The sequence below is a fragment of the Pholcus phalangioides genome, unplaced genomic scaffold, assembly GCF_987345545.1.
Source record: "Pholcus phalangioides strain wild (caught in Gottingen) unplaced genomic scaffold, Ppha-v1.0 ptg000018l_1, whole genome shotgun sequence".
Lineage (NCBI taxonomy): Eukaryota > Metazoa > Arthropoda > Arachnida > Araneae > Pholcidae > Pholcus > Pholcus phalangioides.
The window spans coordinates 3,629,007-3,652,749 of NW_028301611.1; the positions used below are offsets into that span (position 1 = coordinate 3,629,007).

General features: G+C 42.5%; 1 protein-coding gene across 1 annotated transcript in view; it reads left to right on the plus strand.

Annotated features, from left to right (window-relative positions):
- Nucleotides 1–630: 630 nt before the first annotated feature.
- The window catches only part of LOC149071585 (repulsive guidance molecule A-like), a 51,778-nt gene continuing 28,665 nt past the window's right edge, over nt 631–23,743 (plus strand). Inside the window, exons 1-2 of the mRNA XM_089248025.1 lie at nt 631–1,052; nt 22,622–22,745. Of these exons, the coding sequence (XP_089104151.1) occupies nt 22,646–22,745 (100 nt within the window). The 5' untranslated portion in view covers nt 631–1,052; nt 22,622–22,645. The remainder of the gene's footprint in view (nt 1,053–22,621; nt 22,746–23,743) is intronic.

Below are 23,743 nucleotides of genomic sequence, written 5' to 3' on the forward strand. Positions count from 1 at the left end.
GTATGGATTTCTGGCCTTCATATTCTCGGCATAAAGATGAGTGAAGGGGGGGGGGAGGCCCCTGTGAAGGGGGGGGGAGGCCCCTGGATCTCTGGATATTATCGGCATAAAGAGTTCGTTTAGCACAACAGGTCAAGAACCCCCCCCCCCCCCTTTAAAGGGCGCCGAGAACGAGAAAGTTCGTAAATTCCTATTAATATGGGGGGGGGGGGAAACGCATAACCCATGCCGTTCCCAACCATTTAAAATCCCATGGCGGCTGAGACAGATTCCATTTGGCTTACGGCCCAACAACAGCAACAACCACCATACAGGATCCCGGGGTAGGGGGAGAATATCTCGCAACGGACAATGGCTGAAAAGCAAGAATATAAAAAAAGAAAAATCCTGAGGAATATAATGATAATAAAAGACGGCCTCGCAGATGATGGGACGGGCCCCGGGCCTGACATGAAGAAACGGTGAAAGGGAACCAACCAGAAGCACCTCCCCAAATTCACAACATGGTCTCTCTTTTCTCTTGTTATTATGATTCCCTTCCCCCCCCCCCTCAACAGATTTAACACGTGCACGATTTCACACCAGCGCCACAACCAAATGGAAGAGAGAAAAAAAATGGTGGGTCGGGTATAGAGGGTCCACACCATCTGAATATATCGGCATTGAAAAGAAGACTCTCTCTCTCTCTTTTTCCAACAGAATGGGAGGGTTGATATTTGGTGAATGGGTGTACACACACGTACGCGGGGGTGTCAATCTCTTGTGTGTCCTTTCTTTCCTCTTCCAAAAGGGGGAAAATGGATGGATGGATAGACCTCAGAGAGAGCTCAATACTACCAACGACACCCAGAACTGCACCATCATTTGCTGTACTTGATACCGCGGGATAAGCATCTCCCGCTCGTTTGCCTCTTGTTTCTTGTAGCTGTGAAGTCTGTGTAATAAGGCTTTTTGTTGTTGTTGTTGCTGCTGTCTACTGCAGGTGCTTATCTCATATGAGATAAGGAGGTTATTATCCACCTCTTTTTTTTGGATATCTCAAGGGTCTCGAGGTAAGTTTTAAGTCTTTTGCTGTTTTCCCTTACGGGTTTTTTTTTGATAGTGATGTAATTCCTGAGGTAACCACTATCTGTTGTTATAATGTCACACCAGGGCATTTTACCTCCTAAATACGGGATGTATCTCTAGGAGGTAATGACCAAGGCCAGAACTGGGGGCGGGGGGGCGGTAAAGTTTAGGGATGGGTCACGGCCGACTAGACATTCATTCAATTGTTTAGTGGGCTATGGATGGGTACACCGTAAAAAATGATCGAATTTTTAGTTTTGGGGACGGCAAAAATACTAGTTGCGGCCCTGATATGGGGGCCATTCAAGTATTACGTCAGAATCGGTGGGGAGGGGGGTTTCTATAATGCTTTCGTCATCAACCACCCTTAATGAAAATATGAAATTTTTTACTGGTATCTTACCCGGTGAGCCGAAAACGAGAAAACCTTTTGATAGTTTGTGGGCACTTGAAGTAACACTCCCCCCCCCTACTGATAAGTGCCCTACAGAGCCACTTTACTGATATCTAAATGTTTCGTGGATCCAATTGATCTGGAAATGTGTCCGGGCCGCTTAAGTGCTCTAGAACTGTGCCACGCATCACTTAAATAATCTGAGAATGTGCCGTGGGTAACTTGAGTGATGTAGAACCGCACTGGGGCCACTTCAGTGCTCTAAAACTATGTCACATGTCACTCAGGGGATCTCTAAATGTGTCACGGATCGCTTAAGTGTTCTGAAACTGTGTCCCAGGTCATTTAAGTGATCTGAAAATGTGCCACAAGCCGCTTAAATGCTCTGGAAATGTACCACGGGACACTTAAGCGATCTGTAAAAATGTGCCGCTTAGTTCATTTTTACAAAATTAGGTTTGAGGAGGGCAGGCTGCATCAGATAACCCCCAAGGCCATATTTGGCCCGCGGCCTTTATCATTGTATGGGTTAGAGGGTCGGTCGCAATGAATTTATTATATATATAAAGATAAATTTCATACCCTTCAAATAACATTAAAATTAACAGAAATTGGTTAATTACACGTACAAGTATGTTCTTCCAAAATTTTTAATAAAAAAATATTTCTTTGCATTAAGAAATAATTTTTTGAGGGGGGGGGGCATTACCCCCCCCCCTTCCGTGTACGCCTCTAATCCCACGAATATGCATCGGAATTCAGAGGGGCAGAGCTGATGACGAAAATTTGCTGACAAGTGGGGTCTTAGTTTTGTTGACTTTTGCTGACAAGGAGGGGGGTCAAAATGTTCTTACGCAATACTTGAACGGCCCCTATCGCGACCAGGGCCGTCTTAAGATCGCCAAGGGATTTTTCTGAGGCCCTACCAGACAAATTTACACGTATGCTCCTCGAAAATTTTAACTCTTACCTCATTTTTGTGAGGCCCCTCTTCGCTTGATGCCCCCGGACCGTGTCTGGGTGGGGCCCCCATGCGTTAAGGCGGCACTGATCGCGATTGAACTTTGTAGTGAGTGTCGAAACTTTTTTGGTTTCTTCAGGGTTTGACAAGTGCTGCCATGTCGATGAATTCATTATTTGAGTATGGGGATTTTATTCGCTTCAGAATTGCTGCAAATCGTTGCCAATAACGCTGCCACGTTAATCAAACTGCATGTGGTTGTGTTCTTTAAATCCAATAGTTTCAATAAAATTTCATTGGGATATTGCCACGCAGAGGCGCATTTATGGTTTTGTCACCTGTGGGCCACATGAATTTTGACGCCCTTCTCCAATTCTAGTCTAATTTTCTTGACTACTTTTTCTTCGAATTCACCACCTGTGGTATGACCCATTTGGCCTTCCCCCCCCCCGAGAGTACAATTGTGTCTCTTTTGGTCACTCCTATGCTCACACACACACTCACTATGTCACTTTTTCAGTCATTCACATGCTTTCACACTCTGTAGTCATTCTTTTGATCATTCACATGCTTGCATACACTCTCTAGGTCACCCACTGATCTGGTGCCTCACTTTGCAGGTCATGCTTGCACACTGTTTTGGTCACTCACATACTTGCACGCTATTTTTATCACTCTCATACTCTTGTTTCTCAACCACCGGGCCGCGGCCCAGTACCGGGCTCTGACCTCATTCATACCGGCCCGCGAATGATCAGCCGTTTCATTTTTCCTCATTCATTTGCCGTTGGTCTTGTGTTTGACTGAGCCTTCCACTCACAAAAATGAATGAAACTGGGCCGTGGGCTTGCCATGGTTGAGAACCACTGCTCTAGGTTATTCTTTTGGTTGCTCACTGGCATGGTTCCTTGTTTATGGGTCACTTTTTGGTTGTTCACTGACATGGTTCCTTGCTATATGGGACACTCTTTTGATCATTTACTCGTTTACACATGTTCTAGGACCTAAAGTGCATGCAAGCATGGGCATGACCAAAAGAATGACATGCACTCTAGGTCACTGCTTTGGTCATTCGCATACACTTTCTAGGTCACTCTTTTGGTCATTCACGTGCTTCCACACCGCTTTAGATCACTCACTGATCCCTCACTCTGTAGGTCATTCACAAGACCGTGATATAGAGCTCTATATTACGCTCTATGCTTGCAAACTCTCTAGTTCATTTTTATGGTTACTCACTGATCTAATCACTAGCTGTCTGCGCAGAGGTGGATTTATTGAGGGTTATACAAATTTTGCCGCCCTTCTCCCATTTTACTAATTTTCTTGGCCATTCATTCCTCAAATTTGCTGTCCCTCTGAACTTGCTGCCCTGGGCTATAGCCTGCTAAGCCCCCACCCCCCTGTAAATACGCCACTGTTGCCACGTCGAGTGGTTCGCATCTTGTTTTACTGACGGGTTTCATTCGTGCCAGAATTGCTGCAATGTCGATGAACTTGTATCTGGTTTTTCTGACGGGGGTTTCATTCTTGTCAGGACTGTTGAATTGAATTTATATCTGGTTTCAGAAGGGTTTCATATTGCCATGTCGGTGGTCTCTGTAGAATTTTATTCGTTTGCTGCCATGTCGAAGAATTCGTAACTGGTTTTCCTGAGGGGTTTCATTTGTCTTGGGATTGCTGTCATGTTAATGGATTTGCACCTGACTTCAGAAGTGTTTCATTCATTTCATAATTGCTTCCATGTCGATAGTTTCAGTAAATTTCATTCGTTTCTTGCCATGTCGATGAATTTGCATCTGGTTTCAAAAGGGGAGTATTCGTTTCAGAATTGTTGCCATGTGGATGGATTTGCATCTGGTTTGTGTGAAGGGTTTCATTAGTTTCGGCATTGCTGTCATGGTGATGGTTTTAGTCACTACCTCTCTTATTCGGCAGCAAGGCTCTTTGGCTAAGATCTTTGACGGGAGGCCCCCAGGCCAGATAGTCAGAAAATGATGAAAATCGTCCCGGACTGAGCCCTATCAGCAGTGCCGTCTTAAGGCATGGGTCCACCCGGGCACGGCCCGGGGGCCTCAAGCGAAGAGGGGCCTCACAAAAATGAAATATGGTTGAAATTTTCGAAATTTGTTTGGCAGGGCCTCAGAAACATCAATTGGCCCGGGGGCCCATGATACTCTTAAGACGGCCCTGCCTATCAGCCCCGGTAGCCATGGTTCTTGAACAAGTTGATTAGTTTGTGTCACTATGTCAACAGATCTGCATCTCATTTCAGAAGGGTTCCATTTGCTTGTTGCCATGCCGATGAATTTGCATCTGGTTTTTCCTGAAGGGTTGTGGCCAGATTTTTGCACGGGCTTCTCCATTTGATATTTGTAGTGTGAAAAACAAAAAAATAAAAATCCAGACAGCTATTTGGGATCATGATCGGAATCGATAAGCCTTTGAGCATGATATATAACCGACGTCTCTCGATTTCAAGGCCTCTTTTGATTTTGTGACTTTTAGTGACATCCGAAATTCTCTTTATTCACTTCTGATGGCAGTTTTATTGCGCTTTGGTGAACAATCTTATGACGGTCACTTGCGGGGGTTAACTTAGTAACTAACGTTTGATGGCTTGGTCCTACGAGATTTATAACTGTAACAGCCACCATCGGGTTGCAATCGGGGGTGGGGGGGGGGGGGGGAGCGGGCATGTTTGTGCTCTGGGTGCTGAACCAGATGGGGCGCCGGATTAACCCTTCAACATTTCCGTTTCCAGCAACTTTCTGCCGTTGGAGTAGAAATTGGTTGCTGAATGACCGTTGTGACCATGATGGCAATTTACGTGATGATAGTTACAGTGCTGATAGTTCCTTCCCATACTGCAATCAGACTGCTTTCGGAGAGCAAAGTACAAGGAAGGTGAATCCATCACCATGTGGTGTGGTTCCGTTATCAGTCTTTGTAGGAGCTTTTTCGTGTTAACACGTGATTCGCTTAAAAGAATCCCCCTGATGTTGTTTTTTTTTTAAATCTTTGTCACTGTACATGTTGAAGGTTGTGGTTCCCCTACAAAGTGCCACCTTATCTATGCTCCGTATCTGGCTCTAGTTCCCAGTTTAGTTTGGATTCATGGCCCACCATTGGTGAACCAGTTACGTTCTTGACTTTCTTCGACTTCCTTCTACAGTTCAACAGTAGGCCAGATTGCTGCAGGAATGAGTGGTTTCTCCAGGGCCGCGTAAATGCATGGGCCTTGGATGCATTGGGATGGGGAGTACCCTATTTGTCGCGACACAAACTTGGGTCACCGAGGCTCCCGAGATGGGTCGTTAAACTAACAACCAAGGACTTTAAGCTGTGAGATCCCGACTCAAACGTCATTCGCATTGGCTTCCTAGAAGGGTCGTACAAATCCACTTACAGCCAGGGATTCTTGAGCTATGGATCACAACACAGTCTTGATTGGTAGGGCTTCAGAGATGGGTCATAAAAATAAACTGGCAACCAAGGGATCCTGAGCTATGGGTCACTAACAGGACTTGCTTGCTAGGGGTTTCAGAGATGGATCGTGCAAATTCACTTACACAGCCAGGGATTCTTGATCTACGAGTCACGTCAAAGTTGTTGTGCAGGGGCTTCCAAGATGAAGTCCTTGCAGTACAAATCCACTAGCAGCCACCCCAGATAGGGGCTCTTATGGATTACGATACAAACCTGATTCGCAGGGGCTTCCGAGATGAGTCGTAACAAATCTACTTACAGTCCTGTTATAAATTCGCTTATTGCGTCACTGTTTTAATTAATTTATAAAAACAAAGTTACACATGGGTCGCGAAGCTGATCTTGTTGCTGATTTTGAGTCACGGCTGAAAAAGGTTAAGAATCCCTGCTATAAGGTATTATTATTTGGGGGAAGCAAGCGTAGTCAAAGGGCCCGACTTTAACATTAAATTGGGGTCCTGTGCAACCGGAGTCTCAACAACGCTAGGTTGGTTAGCAAAGCTTTATTGTTTGAATTCGTTGCGCCAAAAATTATGGGACCCTGGCAAAATGCCCCATCTCAATCATGCAGAAATCGGGCTTAGACTTTAATCCTGAAAAGTTGCAGAGAATGTTTGCTGGTCTAACGCAGTGGTGGTACTGGCGTACTTCAAGAGGGGCACGGTAGAAAATTGAGAAAGGTGCCATGACAGGTGGTTTGGAGGGCTGCAGAGAGCTGAGAAGAAAAATTAAGGTGTGAAGAAATAAAGCTTTTATATTAGTGACTGGACACTTACAGAATCCAACAAAACTACCCATAAAACCAGGGCCATTTTAGGGCATGGACCCATCCGGGGCTCACCGCCTACATTCTGCAGCAGGTTCCCTAGGATGGGGGTTTTTTCTCAATTCCCCTCTAGATTAAATTTATAGTGTGAAAAAACAAAAAATGATGAAAACCATATCAGGCCCCCCCGGGTTGCAGCTCTGTCAGCCCCACCGGGCATGACCCCCACAAGAGATGGGCTGGCAAGGCTCCAGCCCTGGGGCCCGGGACGATTTTCATTATTTTTGTTTTTTAACGCTATAAATCCATTATAAAAGGGCCCGCGAAAGTCTGATCGGGGGGCCCGCCAAAGATTCCAGCCTAGGGGCCGTAGTCCAGGATGTGGGGGGGGGCCATGCCCGTGGGTCTCAGGTCTATAAGTGACTCCACCTCATGATATTTCGTATACTACAATAAATTTTGAAAATAAGTAGGGAATATGTAGGCTGTTTATTTCCACCTAAGTGTGGGACTACCATAGCATCACTTTACCTAGGGGGCCCATGATGTTGAGACGGCCCTGAATGGAACTCGGACTAGCGGGGAGCTCAATGAATTCTAGCCCAGTGATTCAGAGACCAATCTTATTTGCAAAATTTTCGTTCAGTATAAATTCACTGAAAAAAATCCAGTACGTATAAAGGATCTTACTTCTAGATGAGGGTCGAAGACTCTGGGTAAGACGGGGGACGGGGGGCCCAAGAGAAAAAAAAAATGTAGTTCAAAGGGGGCCACGGGCAAAAAAAGGTTAGGAAACTGCATTTACATATTACATATGTTTCAGTTTTGAAAAGTTCGCATCACATATCGAGAAAGCGTCGTGAACTGGTAGAAGTTTCAGTTCCCCACCAGGTTCACTGAGTCAGCTTCCAGAAAACTGGTCTAAAGCGACACTTACAGCCTCGGTCTGATTTATGCATTGGCAAGTGAGGCATTTTTGCGGGGCTAATAATTAGGGAAGGGCCATTGCCCCCACAAGGGTAGGACTGACAGGACTCCAGCCCGGGACGATTATTATTTTTATTTATTTTTTTTTTTCACGCTATAAATTTACTTTACAGGACCTCGTAGAAAGTCTGGCAAGGGGGGGGGCCTGTAAATTAAATTTATAGCGTGAAAAAAATAATTATAATCGTCCCGGGCTGGAGCCCTGTCAGTCCTACCCCTTGTGGGGGCCATGGCCCTTCCCTAATTATATAGCCCTCACTTGCCAATGCATAAATCAGACCGAGGCTGAAAGTGTCGCTTTAGACCAGCAAACATTCTCTGCAACTTTTCAGGATTAAAGTCTAAGCCCGATTTCTGCATGAGTGAGATGGGGCATTTTGCCAGGGTCCCTTAATTTTTGGCGCATCGAATTCAAACAATAAATCTTTGCTAACCAACCTAGCGTTGTTGAGACTCCGGTTGCACGGGGCCCCAATTTAATGTCAAAGTTGGGCCCTTTGACTACATTGGCTTCCCCGTTAGACGTGCGTAGGAGGCGTTCGTACTCCTGCAAACTCGTCGAAAGATTGCGCATCCCTAGATAATGAAATAAATATTGAATATCATGCGCCCCCCCCCCCTCCATAAGGGAATAGGAAATAGCTCCTGCCCGGAATGATTTTAATTTTTTTCATGCTTCGGATTCACTATATAAGGGCTCGGCAAAGATCCCAGCCTAGAGGGCAGAGCCACAACTAGGGAAGGGCAAGGAGTTTGCTTACCCGTTGTTGGATTACCCCCCCCCCTTCCACGCTAACAAATGCTGAGAAAGCTTGTATACAAACTGCTGGGGGCCATAATTAGGATTTGTGTGTGTAAGGGGGGCAAACATGATTCTGCCGCCGCCCCAATACCTTAAAATTCGATGATTTTCTTGCGCTGTTTTTGTTGCCACTAAAAATTTTTCCGCCCGAGACTGTTGCCCCACTAGTTCCCGCCCTTTCAACTGTGTGGAATAAACCCAGGAGCGTGCGTACTTCTGCTTGGGAAGCGTGCTCGCTCCCAGATATACGTAAAAAAGATTTGTTTGTCTTCAGAAATGCGTAGGAAGTTTGCGTAGTACGTGAAAGAATGAAAATATCTTTAAAAAATCATCGACAAGAGTGTGAGTGGTGGGGGCGAAAAAATCATTTGCCCCTCCCCCCACAAAAATTCTAGTTACAGCCGGTTGGGAGGGCTGTCCGTATGATATTCTGTATTATATGGACATTCTATATAATCTCGGAGATTATTATGCCCATGGCCAACTACCATCCTTTCAGCACCCCCTTCCCACAAGGGTGGGGGCTGAAAGGATTGCAGCCCAAGTGCCCGTAACGATTCTGATCACTTTTGTCTTTTCAAAAAAGAAGGGCTCGTGAAAAATGTGGCCCGGGGGCCGGCAAAAGATTCCAACCTGGTGGCACCGCTGAAGGATGTGGAGGCATGATTGTCCCGTTTTTTTGTTTGACATCATACATGGCTAGTTATGGCTTCGACATGACTATCTAAAGACCCCCCACTTCAATAATGTGAAAGCCGGTCACCGTCATGCAGTATAACAATCAATTAGGATATGGCCCCCCCTACACATATTGAGAAGGTCCCCCTCTTTTTTTGGGTACGGGGGGGGGGGGATAAGTGATGGGCATGACTTTTTTCACACCTCGACCCCCGCCGTAAAGTTCGCCTTGAACTTTACCATTGAAACGATCTTTTCTTGAAGAAAATAACAAGGGAAAAAAAGCTCCTACTATATACGTATATGAAGGGGGAGAGGTTGTGGGGCCCGTGGTCCGTTTACGTTCCCCCTCCAGAAAAAAAATTGAAAGCAACTTCTTCCCCTCCTTCTTACCTGATAATAAAAATATTTTTTTTTTTTTTTTGTTTCACAAGAAGGAAGCCATTTTGTTCTTGTTTTTTTTCCCCCTCTTGCCTTTATTTAACGCCCTTGTATTATTATTGTAATAATAATAACGACCCATAAACGGCCCTTAAAAGACGGATGTCTCGCTGTCTTGAAATGTCTCAAGAGGTGAGACTCGTTGTCTTATTTCTTTGAAAGAAAACAATAATACATATTGATGTGTAGGCGATGTTTTTCTTAGGCCTCGCCTTATGCTGTTATCTTTACACTCTTTCTCTGATGCCTTTGAAGCCAATGTAGGTTTCGGAAACGGGTCTACACTTACATATCGGAGGCCTCCAATTTTTGGTTTTTTATTACGTTGACCAGATTTTAATGGGACGAAACCGGGACACAATGCCGATTTCGCCAATTTCCTCCAGATGATGCCTATTTTATAGGCATAGTCAGGCCCGTAACTAGGCTGGGGGGAGCAACCGGGGATCCGAACTGAATGCCCCCCCCCCCCCACAAAAAAAAGTACACGTATATTTTGCATAATAATAACCTTTTCAAGAATGTCCAGAGAAAAAGTTTGCCCCGGGGCCCCGAGAAGGCACGCTACGGTTCTGGGCTCACGACCAAATGTTTTGTTCCGGGACACCGCACTGGAACGTCTGGCCAGTCTAGTAATTTAGAAATGAGATATACAGCTTTGACCAGGGCAAGAGAAAATACCATTGCCCTGAGGCCTCCATACCAGACACACTGGAGAAGTACGCAAGTTTTCCCCTACATTCCTAAAAGCATTATTATTTAATACACATTTTTAAGTGTGATAGCCTCCTATGCGCACATTTCTAAACTCGTGTGTTAACCTTCAAAGCATTTCTAAAGGCATTTGAGACTCCTATGCGTTTCTAAAAGCACATGCCAGCTTCCTACGTGTTTCTAGGAGTACGCAAGCCACGTACGCATTTAAAAAAGGTATGCTGGCTTTCTATGCATTTCTAAGTATACGCAAACTACCTACGCGCCCTACTTTGGTTAATATATGTTGTTGTTGTTATCAGTGAATATAGGCCCCACTTGTTTACGTGTAAATTGGGACCTAGTTAGAGAACCAACCATTCCCCGTCCTTAGGAGGTGAGGCTAACAATTCTTCACCATGGGATGAATTTATGCACATTGACTGAACATTATTGCATTCTATGTTTGTATAGGTGCGTTGGAGTATTTTTTTTTTTTTTTTTTTTTTTTTTGTGATAATTATGGTCATTTATAATTAACCATAGCTAACCATAATTATTTTTGTTAGCTATGGCAATCCTAACGATCAAAGGAATCTAAATATCTAGTGATATATAGAGATGTATAGAGATCGACATTTGGACATATAAAGGCTGGCCAAAGCCCGGCGTGACCGAATTTCAGACATTGGCCGGGTCAACTGGGGGCATCATTTCCGAGCTTTAGCAAAACTGGCCACTTGGTTGAGCTTTAGCAGTATATATTGAGCCAAGCAAATATTTGCAGTATGTATGTCAATACATATATATCAATCATAGCGTGAAAACACAAAAAATTATGAGAAGGCAACTCCATTCTCCCGCCTATGCCAATGACACACATTTTTGACAGAACTGGAAGGGGCGACTGCCCTCATTGCCCCCCTTCCTTCAGCCAATGGGTGTACTAAAATCATCATCGTCCACTCCCAGACGTTCAAGTCTATCTCCGCTCACTGCCCCGCTCCAGTATTATTGGGGGGGGGGGGGAACCTGATCCCACCTGTCTTCGCCGATCCGCAAGGATCGAAACGAGCGTGAATTTCAATTTAATTAATCCCTCCGAGGGACACAAGATGGACACCTGGATCCATAAATGACCACCGATCCCCACCTTCGCAAAACATATCAATATCCATCCTATATACCCTCGACTATCCCATAGCTATTACTTACCCATGCTTTGTCCAGTTCTCATACTGGTCAATACTCTCACATAAAAGGAGCATAACCCCTCTATATAAGGTTGTAGCACACAATTTCTATATCGATAGTGGGGAGCTTTCTTTCGGGGCGCCCCCCCCCCTCCCAATCTCCTGCAAACTCTGCCTATTTATTATTATTATTATTCTCCGGGCTTCTTCAAAGGGACCCTTTTCTCGGAAAGTCCAGCGAGAAGGGTTCCTTTTCAGAAATGGGGGATAAAAGACCCTATTGAATGGGGGGGGGGGAAAGGGTATCATAATAAGAAGAAAAGCTATTGAGAAAGGTGTTCGTATTTCAAAAGCAGGGACCTCAAAATCCCCGAGAAGGGGGGAAGGCGATCTCCTATTTATATAAGTTGGGAATCCCTTGAATGGATCAAAGAAACCAGCTGTGGCTGGACCCTTAAAAATTCCTTGCTATAATAATAACGAAAAGGATCTTGTCAATGCCTTATTGTGGTGAGAAAAATGGCGACCGTTTGATGTATTAGAAGGTATTCTTGGGATAGAATTCTCAGAATAAATCCGGTATCTAGGATTATTATTATTCAGTAGGATTGAATGGACATTGGGGTGTGGGGGGAGGATAAGGAATTGCCATTCATAATGAAATAATTGAAGTTTTCTGATGATTCCGAGATATACATAACCAGGGTTGCCGTTGCGCCATATCGAGGGTAAATTTTTCGATTGGCGAGTTCGAATTGGATCGAAATGTAGCAAAATAAGGACCGTCTAATATCGCCAACCTGCTTAGAAATTTCGTTATTTTCTTCCATTTGGCAATTTTTTCTGGATGCAGCAGATTGTTGCAAGTGACTAGAAGCCAGATTCAACCTTCCTAGATTCAACCTCCTTGCGAGTGTCCTTTTGATGATGTCCCCAATTTGGATGCCAATTTGACGCTACTTTTCGTATAATGACTGCCTTTGTCCGCCGATATTGCTGCACGAGGAACGTCTTTTTTTCTATTTCCGCCAACCTGCTTACGAATTTCGTTATTTTCCGATTTGGCTTCTTTCTTTTCCGATTGAACAAATTGTTATAATTGACAAAATGCCAAGGGAATCCCGTAACCTTCTTGCGAGTGTCCTTTTGATGGAATCCTCAATTTACACGCCTTGGCTTCTGTTTTCTCACGTTTGACTGATTTTTTTCCCCATTAATCAATCAGCTAGCAACAAATAGATAATGAAATGTGTTTGGTGAAGAAATATGAAAGACGGAATTCTCTCTCTCTCTCTCTCTCCCTCTCTCCCTCTGCTAATAACGAATGTCTATTCACCAATATCATAAAATAACGATTATCCATTCCGTGATGTCACCAACAGCGACGCAACTAGATGCTTGGTCCGTCGGGGCAAGCATGCATTTTAGCGCCCCCACTTCTTGTTGAAGGCGTGGTTAAAGCAATTCAATTCAATAATTGAATTCACGTGGTTAAAGCAGGGGATCTCAAACTTTTTCCTCTCACAGTGCTCTTACCCCAATCAATGCTTATCCGCGTCTCCCTAGAGCAGCTTAACAAAGAATCTCTTCGAAAAGCCTTTGTCAGGCCACCACTCGAAGGCGCCCCCGACAAAGGTTGGCAACGTGCCACGGCGCACAGTTTGGGAACCCTTGTGTTAAGGGTTGAAATTCGCACCCCATTTGGTCGGGGCCGCCGTGGTACCAGCCCCCCCCCCCCCAGTTTCTGCACTGGTCACCAATCCACTCGTCAATTTAGCTATTCGATGCTCTTTCCACCGTGGCCCACGTCTCCTGAGACGAGCCAGCTTATATCCCCCTAGCGGGGCAGAGCGGGGACCACGTTTGGTCTGGAGCAGCGGTTCTCAACCTTTTTTGACTCGCGGAGCCCTTTTTAGTGGAAAAATTCTATGACGGAGCACCTTAGGCCCATTTCTTAATTATTTATCAAAGTTACTGATTTATTTTTACTGTTTAAAAATATTTATAATTATTATTCTTAATTTTAAGTGGCCGCGGAGCACCTGTTGAGAACCTCTGGTCTGGAGGATTCGATGCGAACAGTTGAGTCCCCACTCGAATCAGAGGCGGTACTTGTTTCTCCTATGTTCAGGGCCCTGGACAAATATGAATTTTTGGGGGCTAATTATATAAAATGTTCTTTAAGGTAGAGATAGGGGTGAGAGATAATACAGTCAGTCAATTCGGGGTCCCGAGAATTTTTGGGTCCTGGGCACGTGCTCCGTTTGCCCATGCGAGAAACAAGCCCTGTCGTGGGGGAGGGGGAACTAGTCAGTGCTTCCCGGATTTTACTAGCAGAACTTTTATCCTTGAATTATCAGGAGGCCCTGAAAAATGTATATGCTTATCGTTGAAAATTCACAGATCTCATTCTTGTCAGGCACACCTCTTTTCTTTAGGCCAGCCGGACCGTCCCTGGGTTGGGCCATGCGGCAAGACGGTGAGGAATACTACATATACTGGATGGAAGGGCTTCAGCCCGGAGGCCCAGAATCACTCTTACCATTTTTTTTTTTTTTTTTTTTGCCTTTTCACACTACAAAATCACTGTAAAGTGGAATGTCTGGGGCTCTCCGCTAAAGATCCTAGCCTAAGGGCTCTGCTGCACGATTTGGGATACATACCTGGGGGCTCCTGGCTGAATCATACTTTTCCCATTATAATTGTGGACCCTCCAAAAATCTTTTATCGGAGGGTCTGGCTCAACGATGGTGGGGGGGGGGGCTGTGTTGGTTAATCTTTTCTCCCATCTGGCTTCAATAATTAGTACCTGTTTAGCCGAATGTTTACGAATTGACAAAAGCTAGCGGAATTCCTACAACGCTACTATCGCCAAAACGTGTAGGGATTTGGCTAGTATTTTCCAGCACTCGGAAGGAAAAAGAAAATGCTTTCTGTCCATATTTCCACAATCGATGAACAGATGATGAACCCTCTTGTTATGGTAAACAGCATAAGATGTTGGGAATGTTGCGCATGCCCGATTCGTGTACATCATTAATCATGTTTCCAAAAAAGAAAAAAAAAAGAAGAATGGAGAGATAACTTCTCTCTCAAATCTCTCCAGGTGTTGCCAAGTTCTAGGTGAGAATCCTTGAAGAAGAAGAAGAAAAAAAAATCACCGCCCACAATCGTGGATGCGAACTCCTACCATATTTATGATGATAAGAAAAATGGATGAGAGAGAGAGAGAAATGTTAGCGCCACCAGTATTGGCGACGCATCTATTTTTTTTTTTTTTTTTTTTTTTTTTGCGTATCGCATATATACTCAACTCATGGCCCGAGGGCCAAATGTGGCCCTTGGAGTCATTTGATCTGATGTTAACCATGAAATTCAACCTACTTTTGGAAAAACGAACTAAGCACCACTTTTACAGACCATCTTAGTCAATCGCGGCGTAGTACCGCATCTCTCAAGTGGTTCTCTGCAACAAATGATCCCGCGACACATTGCCAGATCACTCGAATGGCCCGCGACAAATTTACAGATCACTTAAGTGCACCACAGCATATTTTCCAGATCACTCGATCGAGTGACGCGGCACATTTCCAAATCACTTAAGTAACCCGCTGCACTGATGGTTTGGCTTTGGGGAGTGGGGGGGGGGTGGTGGAATAGCTTTATGGGCCCCTGGAATGTTTAGTCGGCCTCCACATTATAAAGAGATCTTGTTTTATTAGATTTTCGGGAAGAAATATATAATTTTTCTAGTTCACTTGAGTGAGACTTAAAGTGGAGTTCCAAATCACTGAAGTGACCCGTGGCGCGTTTTCAAACTAATGAAATGGCCCGCACACAAAAAGTTGAGCCCCCTCAGTCTATCGAGAATAGCGTCTTGTTTATGTTACGGTAAATATTATTATGCATACTTACCAATCGTCTTTCTAAGTTTGATAAATTTATCACTTTTACCGACAAATCTGCATAATAACCAGGTGTCGTTGGTAAATTTGATAAATACTTTTATCGCCTTTATCTGTGATTGTGCATAATATCCAAGTGAAATTGGTGAATGTGATAAATATGAAAACAAATCAAAAGAGCCTAGTATGTGTGATATGAATATAGTCGACACCGATATAGCGGAATTGTGTGACCGTGCCCTGATATATAATGATACAATTATCATGTACTGTACAGTACAGTTATATACAGTATATGTTACAGTAAATGTGATAAATCAGGTTATTATACATAATAACGGTGATTATGCATGATTGCCGAGCATTTTGGTAAGTTTGATAAAGTTTCCTAAATCTAACACTAACGGCGATTATGCATAGTTACCCAAGCTTCATTGGTAAATCTGATAAATTTCTGTGAAAGTTAATCCATAATTCACTCTGGTGATTATGCATAGTACCCAAGCGTCGCGTCGTTGATAAGCATGATAAATCGCGTACTATATGACATACTATGCATCATAGTTCCCCAAACTTTTTGTTCCATCGTCCCACTTCGTCAGAGAAAATTTTCTCTCATCGCCCTCCAACTCAAGCGAACCCATAGATTCCTATGTTACACCCGTAGCTTCTATCGCCCCCGAATCTTTCAATCGCCCACCGGGGGATATTGCCCGCTTTGGAAAACAATGTTACACATGGTAATTCATACATGCATTGTATCGGGGCACGATCGTGAAATTTCTTATCACAATATCGGGGGCACATACTAGATTCATTTTGAATTTTTTCATATTTTTCAAATTCACTAGGGTATTACGCATAATGACAGATAAAGACGATAAATTTCAAGTATTTATCAAATTTACCAATATGGATATTCGCCAAAAGTGATAAATTTATCAAATTTACCATAACGGTAAGTATGCATAATAACCCATTTGTCAGGTTTATCAACAGTGCGGTGATTGGGTATTATGCATAGTTGTCGGTATAAGTAATTAATTTAGGGGAAATTTATCACAAATTTACCAAAATGCGTGGCAATTATACATAATAACCGGATTTATCACATTTACTGTAACATATATATACACAGATTGGCTCGTTTAGTACCGATTGGCGAGGGAACAACAAGATCAACGGCAACCATGGGGGGGTTTTTGTAATCAATGTGGCCTAATCGCTGGCATCTCTCTTGAGGCTCTCGATCAAGTTGAAGGTTTTGAAGCTATTTTTCATCGATATTACAATACATAATGTTCTTAAGGGGAGTGGGAAGAAGGGGGGGCGATGCATTTTTGTGATTATTTATCAAAGACATTGTGCCTTTTTCTTTTTACCCTTCTTGGCATCGTACTGAAATTTTAATGGCCTTTTTCCATATCTTATCATCTAATATGCACGTTGTAAAAAAAATTGACTATGATGAATAAGAAAGAGCGTTTTTTTGTTAATGTACGGCTGCCCCCCCCCAACCCCGAATGTTGAAGGGTCCACATTAGAGATCTTGTCATATGATTTTTTTGAGAGTTAAATACGTAGAATTCTATACTGCTGCTTCCAGCTTGGTGGATTCCAAATAGCAATAGACCGGGTTTTGTGGATTAAAGTAAGAGCCTAATTGCAGAGAATAATACCGGTAGAAACTCAATTATCCGGAGGCGTGTGTAAATCGGAGTACGAAAATTTCCAACTGGAGGAGAACGAACAGGACCTTAATGTAAAACAGGCCCTGAGAAAGTAGGCGTTTATAATACCTATGGCTAGGGTCAAAGACGTTCGGTTAATTAGTGAATTAGCTTTATTATACAAATACAAATACAAATACAACGCCACAACAGGCAAAATGCCCAACGAGGTGGCTGATAAAAAGATGCCCATAAAAATATGGTTGTCATATGTTTCAAAAATACAGCAACCCAATTAAAAATGCAATTAACACAAATTACAAACAATATATACACATGATAAAATATTATACGATGCCCATAAAGATTACTTATGGTTGTCTTATTCTAAGAATGGATAGAGCTTCTCGATTTACCCCAACATGTTTATCGTATTTCTTTTTAAACGTGTCAATTGTGTTACAATTTACTACCTCCGGGGGTAAGCTATTCCATTTATTAACAACCCTATTGGAGAAAAATTCCCTGCGACACCATAACCTTGCATTGTCCCTCACCAATCGATACTGGTGTCCCCTTGTAAAAGCAGTCGATTGGCGGTGTACTAAAAGTTCATGGTCCATCCTATCCATCCCATTGAAAATTTTGAACACTTCGATCATATCTCCTCGACACCTGCGTTCATCCAATGTAAACATATTCAAAAAATGAAGTCTTTCTTCATAACTCAAGCCCTGTGTGCCAATAAGGACACGCGTAGCTCTTCTCTGCACCCCTTCAACCAAGTCTATGTCCCTCTGTAGGTATGGTCTCCAAAACCTTACAGCATACTCCAGTCCAGGACGAACTAAGCCTCGAAAAAGCGGAAGAATAACTTTAGGAGAACGCGAAGAGACCGTTTTGAAAATGAGACCAAGCATTCTATTCGATTTTTTGACAACCGCTGAACAATGTTCAGAAAACTTAAGTCGCTCGTCAATGAGAATTCCCAAATCGGTGACTCTAATTGCATCCGGGATAGTGACACCATTCAACTCGTAAGAGAACCGTTGGTTGTTCGAACCAAAATGAGCGACCATGCACTTATCTACGCTAAACGTCATGCTCCATTCATTTGCCCATGCTGCAATCTTGTTTAAGTTGGTCTGGAGCAACTCCCTATCGCTTTCATTCCCGATTACCCCCATTAGCTTCACATCATCTGCGAATTTGCTAGTAATTCCATCGATACCCTGATCGAGTTTATCGATAAAAAGTGAAAAAAGTATGGGGCCAAGGACACTTCCCTGAGGAACTCCACTTGTGACGTCTGTCCAACCAGAGAATTCCCCGTTCACCATAACTCGTTGCGACCTATCTCTTAACCACGATTCTATCCAATTCAGCAAGTTGCCCCCTATTCCAATCTCGTGTAAACGCTTCAAGAGTTTGCCATGTTGGACCCGATCGAATGCCTTCTGGAAATCAAGGTAAACAACGTCGACATTTTTGCTCTTACCCAAAGCCTTAGTCACGTAATCATAGAAGCAAAGGAGGTTAGTTACACATGACTTCCCCTTCCTGAACCCATGCTGATTATCCGACAATACATTATTCTCGTCTATCCACTTCACAAACTGCCTTTTGATGATAATTTCCAAAATTTTCGAGAGGGAGCTCGTCAAACTCACTGGACGATAATTAGACACCACTTCTCTACTACCCTTCTTAAATATCGGAACAACGTTAGCCAGTTTCCAATCTCTCGGGACGATACCCTCAGCAACACTACTCCTGTATATCTGTGCGACTGGCCCCAACAATTCATTAGCACCTTCCCTGAGAACCCTGGGATAGATATCATCTGGTCCTGGTGCTTTGCTTGCACATACATTTCTTAGAAGATTTAGGACCTCCACGTCTTCCACTTGAATATCGTTGAGCGTTTTATTACCCCATGCAACACCCGTATATCGAATATCATTATCTCCATTAAAAACCGACGCGAAAAAGTCATTGAAAGCACTACACATGCCTACATTGCTCTCTACTTTTGAGCCTCCTATCGAGAGGGGGCCAACTGTCCCCTTACATCCATTATTGACGTATCGAAAAAATGATTTTGGGTCAGAGCCAATGTTATCTGCCAACCTAGATTCAACTTGCTTTTTACTATCCCTTATCGCTTTCTTCAACAGTCTTCTTTTATCAGTAAACAATGATAGGTCACCTCGTCCACTTTTATACTCTCTGAATGCTCTTTTCTTTTCAAGATAAAGGTTCCGCACGCTATCCGTGAACCATAGAGGGTGTGATGTACAAACACGCTTTTTTCGAACAAAGGGTATGACGTCGTGCAAAACAGAGGACAGCTTCGTACTAAATTCTTCCCATTGACTTACCACCCCTACTGATTCCAACCGGTCTTTGAAAACTTCCGCTAACCTTCTTCGCAAAACATCAAAGTTAGTTCTCCGAAAACAAGGAACCAATCTTTTGTTATCAACCTTACCCGAGGAAAAGTTACAGTGAAATCTGACGATACGATGATCACTGGAAGAAAACTCTTCCCCCACCGAAACATGTTCAACTAGATCCTCAGAACTAGTAAGAACTAAATCCAAAATAGCAGTACCCCTAGTGGCTTCTGATACATGCTGATACAAAAAATTTTCGAGCACCAACTTAAGAAAGTCTCTTTCATACTGATTTCCAGATGAAAGGTTCTCCCAATCAATACCCGGGTAATTGAAATCCCCTAGTATGAGAACCCTCTTTCGCTTACACATGTAGGAAATTTCATCGTGCATTTTGGCGATGTAGTTTTGATCCCTATTCGGTGGATTGTAACAAACCCCAACAATAAGCTTATGACGTCTTTTGTTCTCAAGTTCAACCCATATGGTTTCAATATCACTTCTCTGTACGTTACACTCTCTAGCCTTCAAACATGATTTCACGTATATCAACACTCCACCCCCTTTCCTATCAGATCTATTTCTCAAAAAAGTATCGTATCCGGAGATGTGTAAGAAAGATTCATCCCCATCGTTTGCCCAAGATTCTGTAATGGCTATAAGATCCAAGTCCTCCACAACTATCATAGTTTCTAAAAAATCTTTCTTGTTACCCAAGCTCCTGGCATTTATTAACACACATTTTAATTTGCCCGGTGGTTTGTTGTCAATCGAGAAGCCATCCAAGTCAGAGGTGGGTAATTCCCCGTCAGTACTGTTGTGATTATCATTAACTAACCCGCATTCCCGACTACGTGGTCTGGGAGTAAAAAACCTGACCTAAGACTATCGTAAACCTCCCAGACCCCTCTCTTATTTAGATGGATCTCATCCGAACGAAAATTCAGGAAATAAATATGAGTTCTCTCTAGTAAATGCTTCAACTTCTTTTTTTTTTGGCGGGGTTAATGAGAGGAATTATTTTAGAATTAATGAGAGAGAAAGAAAAATCGCTTTCATATTGAGGCAATTAATTTCTGAAATGATGGAAATTCTTAATTAAAATGATAATGATGATTGAGGAATTGATGTGAATTTAACGAACAAAATAATTTCAGAATTAAAGGAAATTTGGAATTGATAAAAAAATAGCAATTTTAGAATTGATGGAAAAATTTATATTTGAATTCAGAATGAATGAAAAAGAGGGGGGGGGGGGTGTTCAGAATTTGTAAGAAAAGGAATAACTCAGAATTAATGAAAGAAAAAATTAAGGATAATGAAAGAAAAGGGAATTTCAAAATTAATGAAAAATATATTTATATTATAATATAAAAATATTATTTCTCAGAATTGATGGAAATTCAAAATTGAAAGAAGGAAAGAAAAATTCAAATCAATGGAAAATTTCAGAACTGATTGAAAAAAATATTTTTTCAGAATAATATTATTCAGAATATTTTTTGAATAAATTTCATATTTAAATTCAGAATGAATGCGAGAATAAAAAAATAAATCAGAATCGGTGAAAGAACAATTTCAGAATTAATGAGAGAACAATTTTAAAACAAACGAAAAAAAAAATATTTTCACAATTGATGAAAATTCATATTCAAATGTAGAAAGAAAGAAACAAAAGAAAAATTTCAGAATTAATGAAGGCATTGGCGTAAGCAAAGGGGAGGTTTTGGGGTTCTAACCCTCTCTCAAGCCGAGATTATAGTGTTATTTTGCAGGAAAAACGTAACGGCCCCCCCCCTCCTACCTATGAGAAGAAAAAAAATTGAACCCCCCCCCCCTTGAGAAAATTCTGCGTACGCCTATGAATGACGGTAATTGAAAATTTCAGAATTACAAATACAACGCCACAACAGGCAAAATGCCCAACGAGGTGGTTGAGAAAAAGATGCTCATAAAAATATGGATGTCATATATTTCAAAAATTCAGCAACCCAATTAAAAATGCAATTAATAAAAATTATAAACAATATATACACAAGATAAAATATTATACAATGCCCATAAAGGATAGTTATGGTTGTCTTATTCTAAGTATGGAAGGTAATTGAAAATTTCAGAATTAATGAAAAATAATTCCAGGATTGACTGAATTCAATGGAAGAACAATTTCAGAGGGAAAATATCAGCCTTATATATATATATATATAATGAAAATCCTTGATTACTCTAATTCTTCGATAATTTCGGGGTGGGGTGGGCCGTCTTAAGAGCATCATGGGCCCCCGGGCCAAGTGATTTTTCTGAGGCCCTATCGGGCAAATTCGCGAAAATTTCAACCAGATCTCATTTTTGTGAGGCCCCTTTTCTCTTGAGACGGCCCGGGTAGGCCCATGCCTTAAGACGGCACTGGGGTGGGGGTGAGATCCCGTTTACATCGACGCAGTCGTCCCACCCATGAAGACACCGCCGGTATCGGACACCAAGGTCGTCAGTGTGATCGTATAACGGAGTGGAAGGAAAAACAACTATACGTGTCGATAGTTGAATACGATTAGATAACGGGAGTAGGGGATAATAAAAACAAAATGTAGAAACATTCTTCCAATGAAATATGTCATCATCATCATTCCGAAAAAACAGAAAATCTAGGACGCCATCGGGATCGTTATCATCGTCATCTGGATAGGGAAATAACAAGGATATAAATCAGGCATCGTCTCGAACACTATTTGATCGGTTGTTTATCTTTCTCTTTTTTGCATCTTACTAACAAACAAAACCATAAACTAAATCGGCTACGAAAACCGAACCTTTTTCAGTAATGCTTATTATAATAATAATAACATGGAAAAAAATTGCGTGGGTTTCGATAGACGCCTGTCGACCAATGACATCCGCAGATTTGAATTTATTATCATTACCGACAGGTGGCGCTGATCCAGCTGCGGAAGAAAAAAAATAATGCCCTTTCGCCTCTTTTTTTCATTTAACCCCCGCTCAGCAGTTGACGTCTTGCGCCTCTCGAGTGAGGATCGCCGTGTGTTTGACTCTCGTTATTACTATTATTTTCGACGATTGTTGTTATTAATCCGATTGTTGGAATGACAGTTGAGTAAAATATGTGTGTTTGTGACAATGGGATGACGACACTGAAGGATTGTTGTTGTGTTGTTTTTAGGCCCTTCATAGATGGGCTGCTGTGATGGGGGCCTGTTCTGACGGCGGCCTTCCGACGGTTCTTCTAGCTACGACGGCCGCCGCCCTCCTCGTCGTCCTCCTCCTACCTCTCGGTTGCGAAGCAGGTAAGTGTTAATTACGTATTAATACAAATTTTCCAAAGGTAATAATCATTTGTTGTTCATGCGGAAAGAGAGAAAAAAAATTGGTTCTTAATTTTTTGCTTCTTCCTCTAAATTGTGGCCTTGTGTTTAATGCCTTGGGGCTTGTCAAAGCCTTGTTTACATCTCTTGCAATTTGCAGCTGTGTGTGTGTGGGTGACGTCATTAGAGCTGGCATTCTACGGCCGCCCCAATGGAAGGTGACAATTTCTGTGGGAGTTTTTTTTTTTTTCTCCCCTTCCGTACGTTTAGAACGTCACGTGCAACTAATATATTTTTTTCCTTTCTCCTCTTCCCTTTATCTTAAAGGACGTCCCATTTTAATTAACGGAAAGATAATTAAAACTTTCATCGTGGACTTTTCTCTCCATTTGATGATGCGTCTACAGGAAGAGGCAAGCCATTTTTGGATCGGATCCGTTCATTGGATAGCATACGGTCCTTGTTGTCATCTGATGTGGCCCAATCGTGTACAGTCGTGGCGGATAATAATTCTTTTTATCTTGACCAAATTTTTTTTAAGCAGTCAATTTTTCCCGATTTGGACTTGAAATTTTTTTCACACTCTATTCTTTCAGACTGAGCACAACTCCGGTCTATCGCCATGGGCGATTTACTGCCGATTGAGTTGTGTCGGAAGTGTGAGTGTGCGCCTAATACTCTGAGTGCGTTTATAGTGTTGTCTGATGTTTTAGTGCTTTCCAACCGAGCACGACTCAGGTCTATCGCCATCTATGGGCAATTTACTACCTAGTGAGTTGTGGCGGAAATGTAAGTGTGTATCCAGTGTTGTGTTTGATTTTTCAGTGCTGCCATTTCAGAAGTGAGTGAAGTGTAATGATTTGAGTTACACTTGCACCGTTTGTCTGTCTGTTTCTGTTCAGTGCCGTCTGAACGCATCGGCCCACCCGGACCTAAAGAGAAGGGGCCTCACAAAAATGAGATCTGATTGAAATTTCCGA